At 32.0% G+C, this 16,625-nt stretch overlaps 1 protein-coding gene across 2 annotated transcripts in view; it reads right to left on the minus strand.

Moving 5' to 3' along the window:
• Positions 1–16,625, minus strand: part of mwh (multiple wing hairs) — a 124,119-nt gene that overhangs the window by 18,232 nt on the left and 89,262 nt on the right. For both annotated transcript variants that reach the window (XM_077440904.1, XM_077440905.1), the window contains 2 exons: positions 8,094–8,260; positions 6,978–7,082 (listed from right to left, as the gene is read on the minus strand). In XM_077440904.1, coding sequence (XP_077297030.1) covers positions 6,978–7,082; positions 8,094–8,260 — 272 coding nt within the window. The remainder of the gene's footprint in view (positions 1–6,977; positions 7,083–8,093; positions 8,261–16,625) is intronic.

The following is a 16,625-nucleotide window of genomic DNA, read 5'->3' on the forward strand; positions in this document are numbered from 1 at the left end:
ATAAAAATTTAAACAAAATAATATTCAACGTGTTTATTAATTCATTTGAATAATTCGAATTCGTAAATTGCACATTAAAATTTTAACGGAAGCGCCTTTTGCGAAATTGATTCGACGTGCAAATTTAACGAAAACATGTTTTATTATGTGTTCAAATTAATTAAGCACACGTGTTTATTGAAAAAAATTCAAATAGCAATTGCACTGTTATTCAATTATATTTTTATTATATAATATTGAAATCTTCGCGTCGTTCTTGCAAAAGGATCTAAAAGCTCAAGCTTTGTGACCGTTCGAGAATTTATAAACAGTTTTATCCAACCAAAAAAATTGTCATCCTGTTCACGATTAAGACACGCCTGGTCGTCCATTGACATATGCCACTGAGTTGTTTGTCAATGAATAAAAAAAAATATACAAACACAGAGTGTTTTTGCTCGAGTTCAGCGCCCGTGAGAATAGTGAACTTTGGTACCAAAATAATGGGTATATTACCCGACCGGTTATCGATAAAGTATGAAAAAAAAGTAAATAAATACTTAAAGTATCCGTACATTGACTTTTCACACAGGAAATGTCTTGTATACGAATTAATTTTTATGCTACATTATTTGTACACAGACGCATTAGGCCAATTTGAATAATTAAAACGGGTATAATTGAAAGGCGATGGGCGTGATGATACACGGTTACGCAAGAATTGCGCAATCACGTCTCATATTTCAATTGCGATAGGAAATTGGTATGTGCGAATGCGAGAATAGACAATAAAACATGGCGAAATTTTATGTAAATATAATACACATAAAATATCCAAATGCACGAACAAACGAAACAACAGTGGAAAACGATATATGATTTTCTGGAGCTTATTTTTTTTTTCAATTGTGAAACGCTCATGTGAAAATATGTCGTCAAATTATTTACTCAGTTATATTTTAACAATGGTTCGCGTGTAATTGAAACAAAAAAGAACGAATAACAAAATAATAATCGTGCAAATTAGGCGTGCGCTTTTTAACACATTCGACTCCGTATGATGTGTAGATTTGTTAATAACGTGTTGCGATAATGTAAATCATTATTCGGTGATTTTTTTTCCACCAATCTTGATGATAATTATTTCACTCGGACAATGAGAGACAATTGTGAGATTTTAATTATATGCAAAAACGTGCGATATTTAAAATATAAAAATCTGGTGCGAATATTGCGCGCGCTGCATAATTGTAATGTTTTTTTCTTGCAAACACCGAGAAAAACTTATATTTATTTAAGAAAACTTCAAGGAACTTATGTATATGTACTCGATTTGAAGAATCGTAGATTGATTATTTTCTGAAGATTCTCCATTAAGTGAATATAAACGACAAAAGTCGGAAGTAAACTTTTCTATTATATCGCTACGTGTTAAAAATAGAAGCTTTAAAAAGTAAATAAATTGAGAAAATACATGAATAAATAATTCAATAACAAACGAATAACTCAAACGACAGCCATAACAGGTCAACACTACATTGTATTATAGATACAATACATACTTTTTGATAACATATATATGTATATAAAAAGGACGCGATGTGTATATGTATGTGGGTATGTGCCGGACCGTGGACACACAGCCAATCAGAGTCAAGTGGTCGAGGAGACGCGGGGAAGTGGGAGGAGGGATGTGGAGCATCATGCGACGTCAGGCCGAGCGACGACAGACATGTGCGAGCGACGGGCAATACATACACACATCTACGAAGACACACATACACATTCATTCATCATTTCGAACGGATAAACGTTCTAACGATAAAACGCCTATAAATTACCTTACACTATATTTATAAATAACATGTAACTTTATTTTCATTCGTGTATCAATATCCTTTCCGAATTCACCCATTGAAATCAACGGGCACAAAACTAGTAAAGATAATAATTAGAGGGCAGTTTGGGTTTACCTGTTAGGCCGTCCTGGTATATAGTAAGTTCATATGTACATATGTTTAAATAAAATAAAATTAAATAAAAATTAAATATTCAAATGACTTCTAAAACCAGCTGCATAAATTAGTGTTTTGCGTGTAATGCTTTCAACTGAGTGGTTACTGGTTCAATCCCTGGCCTGGTACCGACCCCGTGTCGATCATTTCCCATCAATTTTTGCCAATTTATCTCATTTCATAAATGTAAAATTTTTAAATGCAAAATTTTTTGTCAAATTTATCCATAGATGTCTCTACGATGCTCTATAATGTTTATAATTGGCCAGGAAGGCGCATTGGGGTTTACCTGTATGTATGTACATATGTATAAAATAAAATAAAATATGTCTATGATGCTGGAAAAAACAACGATTTGTTTGGTAGGTACACATCCACAAATACATCGGATAAAATCAACACATTCAAACCAGAAGCGGCTAAATTAGATTTAGTACATACAATCCAAAATATACAAAATACTATAATAGATTTCAATACTGAACTTCAGTCCATAAGTTAAATATGTATGTATGTATGTATGTATAATATGCCGAAATTGATGTATTTTCCTTTGCATATGTTATACACACATAAATACGTACATAAATTATAGTCAAGATCAGAGACTGACGATTGAAATTTGCTTTACATATTCGTACGAATCTTTACGATCGATTACAACTGAAACCGTATCTGACTAAGATAAAGCTCGCGAACAAACGGCGATTAAAAGCGTTCAACGCAGATTCAAACGACCATCCGATGGAATTAATTAATTGAATTTCACACGTGAAATGGCCGCATACAAAACGCAAAAGTTGACAATAACTCTTTGAGCCGGTTATCTGGCCAGTGGTTTCCGCTATTGTTCGCACTGTTTTAAAAATGCGATTGGCTACTTATCTACCTACATACGTTCCATTATAATAAGAATAACAATACGACCATTTTGTATCGCGCATTGTATATAACGTGTTAGGAAAATCATTTCAGTTAGTTGCTAAAAAAAACGGTAGCTAATCGCGTTTACTTTCTCCACGTACGTAGGTTAATGTTCTATTATTATATGCTTTTGTTAAATAATCAATGTCAGTTCCTTTAGGCCTATTTGAATCTGAGTAAAGTCATTAATAATTGTAAGATATTATTTACACCAATAACACTGTTCGACAAATGACGACTTTTTTTTGCTTCAGAGACGAGATATAACTTTTCTTATATATCTATGCCCAGTGAAAACAAATCTTGTAATAAAAAGTGTTGATTGGCTCGAGATTCGGAGATATATGTATATGTTTTTTAAATCGCGCGATTTTTCTATATCTTGATGTTGTTCGGTCGATTTCTCAAAATCTGTTAATTTTCTGTTCAAAATGAATATTGGAATCTATAGTCGGGTATTTTATCTTTCATTTGTAGTACTTTTTAGTTTTCAAATCTCTCTAAGTAGTCGTCCAGTTCAAATCAAAAGTTAAAATTACGTATTTTCACTTGGGATTTGTTCCCACTGTTAATACTATATTATATTGAGTATTTTCTATTGAAGCATGTTTATTAGGATAGTGTTCTGGCCACACTATTTTTAAAAGGGTTAATTGGATGTGTGCTGAATTTTAAATCTGTAAATTTACGAGCAAAAAATTCGTATTAGTAGAGCACGGACTGAAGTAATTTTATGTTTTGCTGAAAATCGCGAAAAACCCATATTTTTTCCAGTTATCAGAACGATGGGGAGTTTTGACATGTCATTTATAATTATCTTTTGAACAATTTTACTCACTTTCAGCTTGTTGTGAATTTATGTATCTTTGAATGTATAAATTGACCGGACTATTAGAGTTCAAACTTTTATGGTATACCTATATATTTGAAAATTTGATTATATTTCTTGGATGATTTCAAATTTTCTTGTAGAAAAGTTGAGATGTTATTGAATTGTTAAGTTCATCTAACAGCTGTATAAAACAAATAATTTCCTGTATTCAGTTGCAATCTTATATCCGTCAGTAAGCCCAATGTACATTGTTAATGATTGCAATACATTAATAATACATAATTTTCATTGTGGGAATTCAATAAAAAAAGTAACATTATAAATGGATCACTTCTGGATAACAATTAATATTTGCAATTGAATACGCACGAATGAGACGTGGTGGTACTCGGGCCACATAGGTGCGTCACGAGACGAGACAAGAATACATAAGGTCGTGATGTACCGACAATAAAAGGTTGGGCACGACTGGCCGCAGGCACGCCAGCATTCAAGGATATAAGCTTCCCTAGATTCGCGTGTCGCGTGGGAACGGCGCTTTTCACCACAAAAGTGGTGCACGCAGTTTTTCCTCGTCGTCGAGAGATTTTCTTCTCGGCGAGAGCGAGCGCAACCGTCGATGACGATGGGAAACCGGCCGACGGGAGTGAAGATACCCATTGTTTCCGCAATATAATAACACCGACGACGACGGCCGTTTAGTTATTGAGCCGTTGAAGAAATTACGCGGCGACATTTTCAACACCGCATGTGTCGATCTTGCTCGTAGAGCCATGGGTTATTTCCGTATTTATGCCTAAGGAAGAGTTGCATGTTAATTATCCAAGATGTAATGCGATATATAATAAAGTTCAAATGGAATGATAAGTGCGTTTACGCTTACATATTATACATATATTGATGTAATATGCGATGTGTGGATTCCTCCTATTTTTTTTTTTTTGAATAATGTAGATGTTTTCGTATAATATGAACCAAGATCGGAATTCACGATTGTACGACTTATTTTTAGTCTCTTGCTTATGCATCATGATAAAAATTCTACATAGGAAGCTTACGAAATTTTCTTATCCAACTAATATATGTGAATGCTTCTTCTCAATGTAGCATACATGACTTCGACCACGACAAAAATTTTTACTGTTCTACTTTATGATGAAATTCTATATATGTACTCAAAGAGATACAATAGATAATTATTTAGTGATAACAATTTAAATAGAAGTCTGATGATTTAAATTTTTGATGATGGATTAAATATATAAGTCAGAAAAGTAGGAAATTCAAACAGCAGACACATCGATCAGGGTCAAACAGTTATGGCAAGGGTTCCCAACCAATCAATATCAATATTGTGAATTTTGAAAATAACGATGATTACCATATTTTAAAATGAAATATTAATTTTATTATATGTAAAGCGTTCCAGAGAGGAAAATTTTAAATTCTTTTTGAAGAAGTTTAGACACAAAGATTTTGTGATCCACAATTATGTAAGGTGGTTGAGCAAATGATATGTTTATGTTCGGTTTTGCGAGCTATTGTCTGAAATAAGAACATTTTTAGTTGAGAGAAAGGGTAATAATGCGACTTATCTTCTAAATATGGAATGGCTTTTAAACCAAGATATATTGGATCAATTTAACAAAAGCTTTACTGACATTAATGATATCACCTTTAAATTCGAATGAAAATAATATCCGAAATAAAATAATATCCAAAAATAAAGTCTAGCAAAAACCATCGCAATTTTTTTTTGATGGACGTGGTAAATTTAGAATTACAGTAGATCGAATTGAAAAATTTCGTAACGTTAACACGAAATAAATATACCTACATATTGAATTAAAAAAAAACTGATATTTAAAGGAAATTTATTACATATAATATTTATTAAAAGAATTAGGAAAATATTAAAAAAAATGTTTCTGCAGTTATAATCTTTAAAAGTCAATCGTCATGAAAATTTAGATGAAAAGTAGCTCCCAAACTCAAAAAAGATTGGGTACTCTTGATTTGTAGGGATAAAACATTATAAAGAATAAAATAAATTCAATATTTTGGTGTTTTATTACACGGTATATTATAAAACTTTCAATCCATTAAAATATTTGATTTAACAAATTTTAGATGTAGATTATTGAAAAGTAAACGAACTTTTCTTCGGATTTAAAAGAAATATTCAATTAAAGATTGTTAAAAAATTACTTGCATATTACATTAATTTCCTAAAATTAATTAAATATAATAAAAATAAAATTCGTTTCGGTCAAGAGGAACTAAATTTCATAGTGTTCTTATACAACATATTTGATCAAAAGCGTTGTAATCGACCCATATATGTTTAAAACAAAAAATTGATTAAATTTCTTAAAAACATAATAACGAGACCTCGTTATAAGATAAAAGCTCACCTTAATTCAATAATTTAATTTCTAAAATTAACCGTAGAAAATTACCCTTTTCGCTACGTAAACAGAGTTAACGCACTGTCGAGTGGAAAATGTGCTCTCTTGAAATAGAACATAATCCTAACAACACAAAAATACACCTACAATGAAAAAAATAAAAGAACAAGAAGAAGTCTCTATCTTTTTTTCAATCAAATTAGCCCGTTCACACGAGACCGTTTATACACAAGCTTTGCAAGGACGGGTTCAAATTATTGAAGCGATTAGTGCCAACTGCACTTCGCTGGGTAGGCTTATTAATACCGACTCACTGGTTCGATTTAATGTCTCAACACGACTCGCAGGATCTTAAATAATGCTGAAATGCGTAATTTCATATCCTGGAGGATAACTGATCCGACGGGATAACCGACCGAGCACGTTTTACGTTTACAATTTCGCGCGAATAATCAGTCATTATCGCACGATCTGCGGTGGTGGATTTTGCTAAGTAGATACGATCGTGATCCATCTTTGATGCGTGTATGCGAAATGAAAACATTCAACCTCGATAAAACGGAGGAAAAAAAATACGAGTGCAAGAAGAGGAATCTTCACACAATCTGCTGCAAGTGGAGTGTGATCGATTCGATCATGATCGGTATCGATAACACTGTGAGAAATTATTGTGCGCGATGCTCTCTCGTGATTTGAAATTGATTCATCGGTAACATTTCAGATTGATTGGTTTGATACATTTTCACAAGAAGAAAGCATTTCGCAAAGCACAAAAGTTCATACATTTGATTGGCAGTGTGCTATAATGTAAATAATTACCTTGGAAATGCAAGTCTGAGATCGGCACGCAGTTTCGTCAAGAGTTCACTCAGAGATCCGAATTGTCTGAGGCTCATCTCACCGCCAGGACTCTGGCAAGGATTTCTGTAATCAAGAAAAACAACATTCACATAATTACAGCTTTATTTATTTTATGCTTTTTTAGAGTTCCAAAATTTAGAGCAGTCTAATTATTCAATGCGCAGTACATTTAGTAATTTCACTCGGCCAATATCACAGACCACAGTAGGCTTGCTCAGCAGCAAAAAGTCTTGATCCTAAGTATATTCTTGTCCATACTTTCATTCCTGAAGATCGTGACCTCCATTGGTCTTCCAATGAAAGTGTGGACGCTGAACATCTGTATCCAACACTGCGCCAAGTAACAGTTACATACGTATAGGTTATGATTTGGCCAAAACACTTTAATAGTTGGGCCACGAATATTACCAATATATTACTATAATGAATTGAAAACGTATGTGAGAAAGTAAAAAAGCTTTTGATATTAAGTTTGTATGAGATGAGAGTAAATGAGAGTGAAAAAAGTAACTGTTATAACTGTTTAGTATGTGAATTGTGAAGGAGTGGTAAAAATAAGTATTTAGATTGCTAGCTGTCATCGCTTCAATCTGAAGCAAAGCTCCGATGTAATTTTTAATGAGTTGGTTAATGATTGAACTCTTCAATCTTCATGCCAGAGACATTAACTTACTTCAATGCTAGCCAACCCCCTTATATCGGAAATATATTAGGAACGACCTGAACAGTGGAAGTGGTTTAAAATCAGATCACAATTTTTTGATGGGCACGAATGTGAAATTAATAAAAAGCTTGTAAAAATAAAGAAAACTCTCACACAACGTATGTATGTAGACATTTTCTCAAAGAAGTGTTGCAACACACGCCATACGCAATAATGCAATTATTTCATACAGACATATTATACTAGCTATAATATAATAGCTAATTATCGAAATGGCAGTTATAGCGATTCAACATCATTTTTCAATTTTCATGGTGCGAGGATGATTGTTTATTGAATTTAATGACATTTGGAAAGATTTCGCAAGTAGGTTAAGCAGTACAATAAAAAAATGAGTCCAACATTATTACCTGTAATCTTTGTCCGAATGCGACAAGGAAGGAGGTGCTGATGACGAATCCAACTGTCCAGGGGTCATAGTTAAAGCTGGATTTGACGTACCAGGAGATCGTTTTCCCCATTTCCTCAGAGCTAAGGCGTAATCTTCAGGATTGTAAGTTGGCGGTCTTTGTTTTTCCTATAACACAAAAACATACAAAACTTATTAGTACCATATATCTGTATGTTTATCTCAATTACAGTATTTATTATGCGAGATAGTATACTATCATAAGTTCCAAAAGAATCAGAGTGAAATTTTTTAATGTGTGTACTTTCAATGGGTGATTTCGCGTAAATTCGGAACGATCTCCTAATAACCATAACCACACAGTATAGTTTGGTTTGTGTATCAGGGCCATTATTACCGTTGTTCTCGATCCGATATGACACGGTTATTCGGACGCTGTTATATGGCTGTCGTTCGGTAAACAATTCGAACGAGAGATCATGTCCCACTATAACGATTTCGCCGAATCGAAAAAAAAACAGCCAATTCCGGCTGAAAGTGGACGAAGATTCGGAATTCATTAGCGTGTGAGATTATACATATATAAATTGGAAATTTTATGGAATGTTACGGAGTTTTGAATCTGATTCGAATTATTCAGATCGTCACATAAACGTAAACGATCTATATATGTAATATGTATATGTATGTTACAGTTCAAGTGCACGTTTCGGTTCGTTCATGCCATACTGGTTTGTTCATACACGAACTATTGGTTTTAGTTTCAGTGCTAACAGTCAAAAGACAAAAATAAAATCAATAGTGTCGCGTGAAACTTTTGGCTGGCAAAGTTTTAAGCTATCAAAACCTTTGAGATGTCTATAAATCAAGTATTTAAAAGAGAAATCCTAGGGAAATAACATTATTACGTTGCTATAATTCCCGTTTCCGCCAATTTTCAAAATATTGCAACCCCGGGTAATCATACATATGTATGTACACAGAAGATGGGATAGACGATTGAGAATACTTAGACTTATGTCTAATAGTTTGTAGATGAACAAACTAGTTCGTTCGTCAATTTATTCTTTTCTGTACATTATCGCAAGCTAGATTGGTTTGTTGGTTAATAAAGTCGTGTGTTTCTGAACGAACGAAATGTACACATATTGAATTCAATTTAAATTATGTTAACATCTATAATGTATAAAAACCAATACACTATATTACACTTTATTTAATGGAAGGAACTGGTTTTTAATGATTTTTTTAGTAATCATTGTGATATTGTGCATTTTTATTGATTTTTTGTTATCTATGCAAATTACAGCTACCATATTTTAATTTTGAATCAAAACCGGGCTTTGATTAAGTGCTGGAATACTATGGTGGATGGATTTAAAGTGACCAGAATCAAACAACCGGAATAGAAAGGTTGAATAATTTCATATTTATATGCGAGGCGATGCGGGGTATATCCTCAATATATCCAATATTTAATCGCCATAGTTCTTTATCAACTCAAAATAAAATAAAATAATATCGCGCGCTCATATTACCATTATTAACCTATGCTTCACCTGTATGGTATAACGCCTCGAATACCAACCTTTCCGAGCTGCAAGTAATACAAAATAAATCCCTAAAAATAATTTATAGTACACCCATATACATATACTAACTTGAAAAAACTCAAATTAAATTAAATTGTAAAATAGAAAATTATCAGTAGATCAGTAGCTATTAATATATATATATATATATATATATATATATATATATATATATATATATATATATATATATATATATATATATATATATATATATAAGATGTATTGTGAACATAATTTCGTAATAATAAAAAGCATTTAAAAATCAAAATATTATTATAACTAAAGAACTTTTGAGATATTCTAATATACATATGTGTTGTATATTTAAGAAAATATCTTTTTAACTCGAAAATTAAGATATTCTTAGATTTAAATTAGAGCAGTTTTATAACATATTTTACTTTTACAGACTTTTTTTAGAAAAATAATTAAAGCAACTTGCGATCCATACAACGATTGGGCAAAACTAATTAAAATGAATTTAGCGATATCACATAACAATTCAATTTATCTCAATCACAACAAATGCATCATCTTCTAAGACAAGATAAGTAAGTGTCGACATATGCTAAAAGTACCGATTTTGTAAAGTGGAAAATTCTGACAGGAAAATGATGAGATGTTTTATGGAAAAATCTATACATTAGAAAGGATAAAATCTAATAAGAGGGTATATATAGTAATATATGTACATACGTATTGACATATGTATGTAGGTTAGTTCTAAAATATTACCGAATAAATTTTTAATTAAAATACAAACATCCTATCCGCTGAATACTAAAAAATAAAATGGAAAATTATTACGTAGCTTTTTCTGCCCATGAGCGAATTTACTACAGCGTAAAACAACTACGTCGTAATCGCTCTAAATTAGATTTCACACGATTTTCAGTGTCATTTTCAGACCTTGACTCTATTAAACGAGATATTTACAATGGGTATAAAATAATATTATGAAGCGACACGCTTCAGACGGTTACAAGAGTATTCCACATTAACGAGACAAGGCGGTTCAAAAGGCCAAACAATATCCGTATAATCGCACATTACAATTTCTCAGACCGCTCCTTGCATTAACGGCCTGACCGGTCACCTAACTGGACGGTTAAATTAACTAGTGTACCGGATTAGTCCCGGTGGGTCAACGGGTTTCAAAGACACGATGTCGATTTCAGCACAAATATCCGAGATCAAACGGTAACTGTGCCAATGTTGAAGTCGGTCGTGGTTCACCTTTATAAATTAAAAAAACCCAATTAACGATATAATCAACTCCAAATTATTTAAATTTAAATCTATATATCTATATATATATATATATATATATATATATATATATATATATATATATATATATATATATATATATATATATATATATATATATATAAATATATATGTATATATATATATATATATATATATATATATATATATATATATATATATATATATATATATATATATATATATATATATATATATATAAATGAATGTCTGTGTGTGTCTCGAATAGGCTCCTAAACCACTGAACCGATTACTTAAAAAACCGAAAAAACCTTTAATAATAATATTTGTAATTACGATTTTATTGACGTGAAAGTAAAGCTATCACGCCACGAGTGTGATAATAATCGCGCCACGCCTACCTAGCACTTGAATGTACTGACTCGAATTCAGGGCTATACCACAAACACACAGCGGATGACCCACGTCAACAAATATATCTATACCTATATATAAAATTGAATGTCTGTGGAACGGGAACGAGAATGGGAACGGGAATTGCACGCGTTATTGTGGCATTGCAACGCATGCCGGGTTCAAATGAATGTCTTTCTGTGTGTCTCGAATAGGATCCTAAGCCACTGAACCGATTACAATGGACCTTTCAGGATTTGTTGTATGCATGTCCGAGAAGATTACTGTGAAAAAAAGGGAACGGAACGGGAAAAACGGGAATGAGTGTCATTGCAACGCTATAATGTTAAATGTTTTCGCATCGCGACCAACGTGTTCGCTGCCCGCGTTTTTGCGACAAATGGTAACGGGAACGAGAACGGGAACGGGAATTGCATGCATTATTGTGGCATTGCAACGCATGCCGGGTTCAGCTAGTAATTTAATAATAAAATAAAAATTTTGTATTATTTAAATTTTTAATAAAATAATTATTTTAAATGAATTATTTTAAATTTAATTTAATATTAATAATTTATTAAATATTCATTAAAAATTTAATTTTGTACATTGAGTTTCACGGTGTTTTGAAATTAAATATATTACGGCCTCAAATACGTAGATGATATTTTTGATTTATTTTCAGTGTAAATAATGTATGAGCGTACCGAAACAATATTTGATGAAGAAATAAACGATTGGCCTTCGCTGACACGATGACCGCTTTACGGTCGAGCGAAAAACAAATGTCGAATTGTGCAAATTTGTTTTTGTTATATTTCACGATCGAACTATTTAACAAGATTAATTTATAATTAATTTAAATTGATTCGAAATCTGTTTTTTTATATACATATACTCATTAGATGATTTTCACTTTCTCCATACATATACATACATATGTATGTATATAACGTAAAGTACTTTCATCTAAAGAGAATCCTTTCTATGCTCTATTTATTTTTTACTATTGAATACTGTGTACATAATAATACATGTATAAAATCACTTTAGGCTAGTTAATTAAATTTATCATAAATTTAAATAGTGGTAATATTTTTTTCGGTTTTCCATATAACACCAAGTAATGAAAACATTAAATTATTCTGATAAATCTTATTGTTATTTTCCCACGATGCCGTTACGGGCTACCCCTGAGCGACACATATGGTATATAAATTGAAAATATATAAATGTATAGATTTAAATTTTAAATCATATTCAAATAGTGGGTAGGATGATTTTGCTAATTTTATGAGGAACCGTTTCAACAATGAAATTATATAAATTGGCAAACTCTGATAGGAAAATATTGCCTTGGGAGGCACAAATATCCAAGTTCGACCAGCAGTACTACAGTGTATAAGTGTATAAAAAATTTCCAATTAAGGCCGTGGAAACAATATAATTTGGAAATAAATAGTATCTGATAATAAATATATATAAATACTTCTTTTCAATCGGGGTCAACCCAGGGTTCCTCTTGGTGGTAAGGATTAACGCAACCTACATATATACTGATAAACAAACCATTAAATTCGAACAAACTGTTAAATATATAAAAAAAATAAGTTAGTAGAGAATTGCATAAAAAAAATTTACGGTTTATGATTCGTTTTCTTTTTTATTAGAAATTTATAAGAAATTTCTATACCTGTCAGCATGATTTAGATCTTATTTAATATCAAAGTCTATTTAACTTTTATCAAGATGGTTTTATTACAATCGAAATTGTTTTGCAATATATTTATCGAATGAAATCCAATCCATTTTTTTTGCAAAATTTTAATGAAAAAAATTGTTGAAAAGTTTGAAAAGTGGAGAGTCAAAAGGTGAAGCTAATAAAAAGTTTGTAAAAATCAACATCAAATAGATCACTTAGAAGAATACTAATACATACATATACAATAAAAATAGTAACATTTTGGATTAAAAAATTGTATTACTGACAATATAAAAAATTGTTCACTCGACGGGCAAAAACTACTTTTTTTTTATATGTGAGCCTTTCTATGTGAAAGTGGCGGAAGTCCAATTTTCAGTTCCAAAAACACTATTTCAGTTTCATGCAATTCACAAATTGTTATCACTTCTTTTAATTCGATATTTCGAGAATCTCGGAAAAGCAGAATAAACGTATAAACGTATAAAAGCAGAATACACGGCCACCAGTTTTTTTTTTAAATATTGTTAAACGCAAAACGTACATATTTATCGAAATGAAGAAAAGGGGACTATACCCCTTTCAAATATAACTGTTCTTATCTTCATAATTATACTCCGCATAATCTTATTAAAGACGTTAACTTTATCTCCCAATAAAGTCGGAAATTAGCAATAATTATAATCATCATCGACCGTTAGATAAACACGCTTTTATTGTTTACTAGCTGAACCCCGGCATGCGTTGTAATGCCATAATAACGCATGCAATTCCCGTTCCCGTTCCTGTTCCCGTTCTCGTTCCCGTTCCCGTTCCCGTTTCCATTTGTGGGAAAAACGCAGGTAGCGAACACATTTGAAATTATTGCGTTGCAATGATACCCATTCCCGTTTTTCCCGTTTCCGTTCCCGTTTCTTCCCGTTTTTTTTACAGTAATCTTCCCGGACATGCACACGACAAATCCTGAAAGTTTCATCGTAATCGGTTCAGTGGTTTAGCAGCCTATTCGAGACACACACACACACAAACATTCATTTTTATATATATGTATGTATATGTATGTATATAGATTCTTTTGAGCTACTTTCAACCTCAAAGAATTCTTATACATACATACAATGTTTCTGATAAATCATTCCATTTAGTTTCAAATTAATTAGACTTTACTATTGGTACGGTACCAAAGGGAATATCAATATCACAAAAGACGAAGACGAACGTTTCGAAACTGGTTTACGCGCTCAAAATAGAGATTTTAAGCATCTCCAGATCCATCAGATCTCAAGAGTGTTGTGGTGCATGCAACAGCAGTAACGGAACCGGTTGTCACTGTAAAGCCTCGAGGCTTATTTTTTTTCCACCAACAGAAGAGTATATGTGTACGTGTGTAATGTCCAACTGTTGCACTGGTAATATTTTTTTAGTTTACGACATTAAATATTCACGGTGTGAGCCTGTTTCGTAATAACGGCAATTGCGGCGCGTGCGCCAATACGATCGCGCGCCAAAGTTTGACGACCTTGATGATGATCTTGAAAAATGTCATTATATTATATCACATATGAAGTCATATAAAAACAAGCACATTTAAAAATATTAATAATATATAAAGTTACTTTCTCGTACACGATCTACCGATACGAATTTAAATTGCAAATTTTTTAACTCAAATCAAATCAAACATGACCCGAATTTTTATGTGAATCGTGATTACAAATGTGAAGGGTTGAAGAGAACGGTATATTTTCACGATTCTCTGAATTGATCCGCGAATTGGTGCTCTTCACATTTCGTGAACATTGCCCTGTCTGCACAATTGGAATAATATTGTCAATAAGTGTAACAAGAACGTTTTAGTTGGGTACATTAGTTAATGAGCATGAATCGTCTCCTATGTTATTATTGCCGTTTCTCGTTCTAAAAATGATTTATAATTGAAGAAAATGTGGTCAGAAGGTAATGACAATTGTTTTTAAGCACGTGAAGCATGAGTGATTGTGGGATAAAAGAATCAAGAAAGTATGACGTGAACAATAGTCATGAACTAGACCTAAATATCTTCATTTAAAAGCATAATTCAATACGAAACTGAACCAATCCCAAAAACTAGATTAACTACTTTATATGTAATTAAATTCATCATCATCATCATTTACAGTCATCCACTGCTGGATTAAAGCCTCTCCAACACGCTTTCATTCTTATCTGTTTTGCGCAACTCTTATCCATCTCACCCCACACATTTATCTAATGTCGTCCATCCATCTCTCCTGTGACCTTCCTTTCACCCTTTTAAATTATCTCGGGTGCAATTCCAGTACTTCCTTTATCTACCTTTAGTTCATTCTTCTAGCCACTTGACCCGCTCATTGTCATTTCAAACTCTTCACTAACTCCACCATATCCACTATCCTTGTCACACTTCTCATCCACGTATTCCATTCCCTATTCCTCCTCATTATGCTGAGCATACAGCGTTCCACACTTCTTTGATATATTATATAATTAGCACATATGATAAAAATCAGTCAACCACTAAATAGCGACCATAAAGTTTTATTCCCGATTGCGCGATGACTTGATGAGCTGTCAACAAGGACCACTTCATTGTCAGTTAACAGTGGTCCTTGTGGAGTATTGTAAATGTTGGTGTTTGAAATCCGTTAAGGAATCATCTAAAATAGGCGTACAAAGAAATATACATAATATACATATCTATACATAGTTACATATTATATCTATAAACAAAGTTAAACCACTTGATCTCACTGGTACTCAAGTTGGTAATGAAATGAGTGATTTTTTTTACCATGGTGTCATTAGGAGTCATACATATATAAATCACGTGGTGTCATATTTAAAATATTTTTATAAATTTGAAATTCCGTACAAATAATGGTAACAAAAGGGATTAGGTGGCAAATTTGGTAGGAACGGTTTCATCAATGAAATCGGATAAATTAGCAAACTCTGACATAAAACGACCGACCTGTAATTACATAGATCCAATGTTTGGCCAGTAGCACTGGGTCAGGACTCGAACTCGTGACCCATCAATTGTTAGCATTATAGATATGTAAACCACTGATATGTTGCTGGTATTTAATTTAACACATGAAGGTGAAATTTGTGAATTATATTCGACAGATTTTAAATTCATGGGAAACAAATAAAAGTACATTGTATTAGTGCCTAATAATACTGAGCAATAAAAAAATTATCGGAGCGGAAATAAATCAATCTTTACTAAGTTCACTAAATTCGAATATAACAATGATTTTTGTTGGTTTGCTATTGTTTAAGAGATATGCAGGTTTAAAAAAATGGGCAAAATTTTAAGAATTTTGACTTTTCAAGTAATTAATTCAAAATATGGAAAATAGCGTAATTTGGCTAATAATATTACGGGAAAAAATGTGTAAGAAAAAAATTATTTTTGAAATTTAAAATTCACTAGACAATTGATTATAAGTATTCCAAAGCAAAACAAAATTACAATCAATAGGAAAAACATCCGTCTATTGATTCCAATACTCACTTTTGGCACAACAATAATTAATTTTGAATTAAAGACTGCTAAAGCCGAAAATTT

This window comes from Arctopsyche grandis, chromosome 11, assembly GCF_051622035.1.
Source record: "Arctopsyche grandis isolate Sample6627 chromosome 11, ASM5162203v2, whole genome shotgun sequence".
Classification (NCBI taxonomy): Eukaryota; Metazoa; Arthropoda; class Insecta; order Trichoptera; family Hydropsychidae; genus Arctopsyche; species Arctopsyche grandis.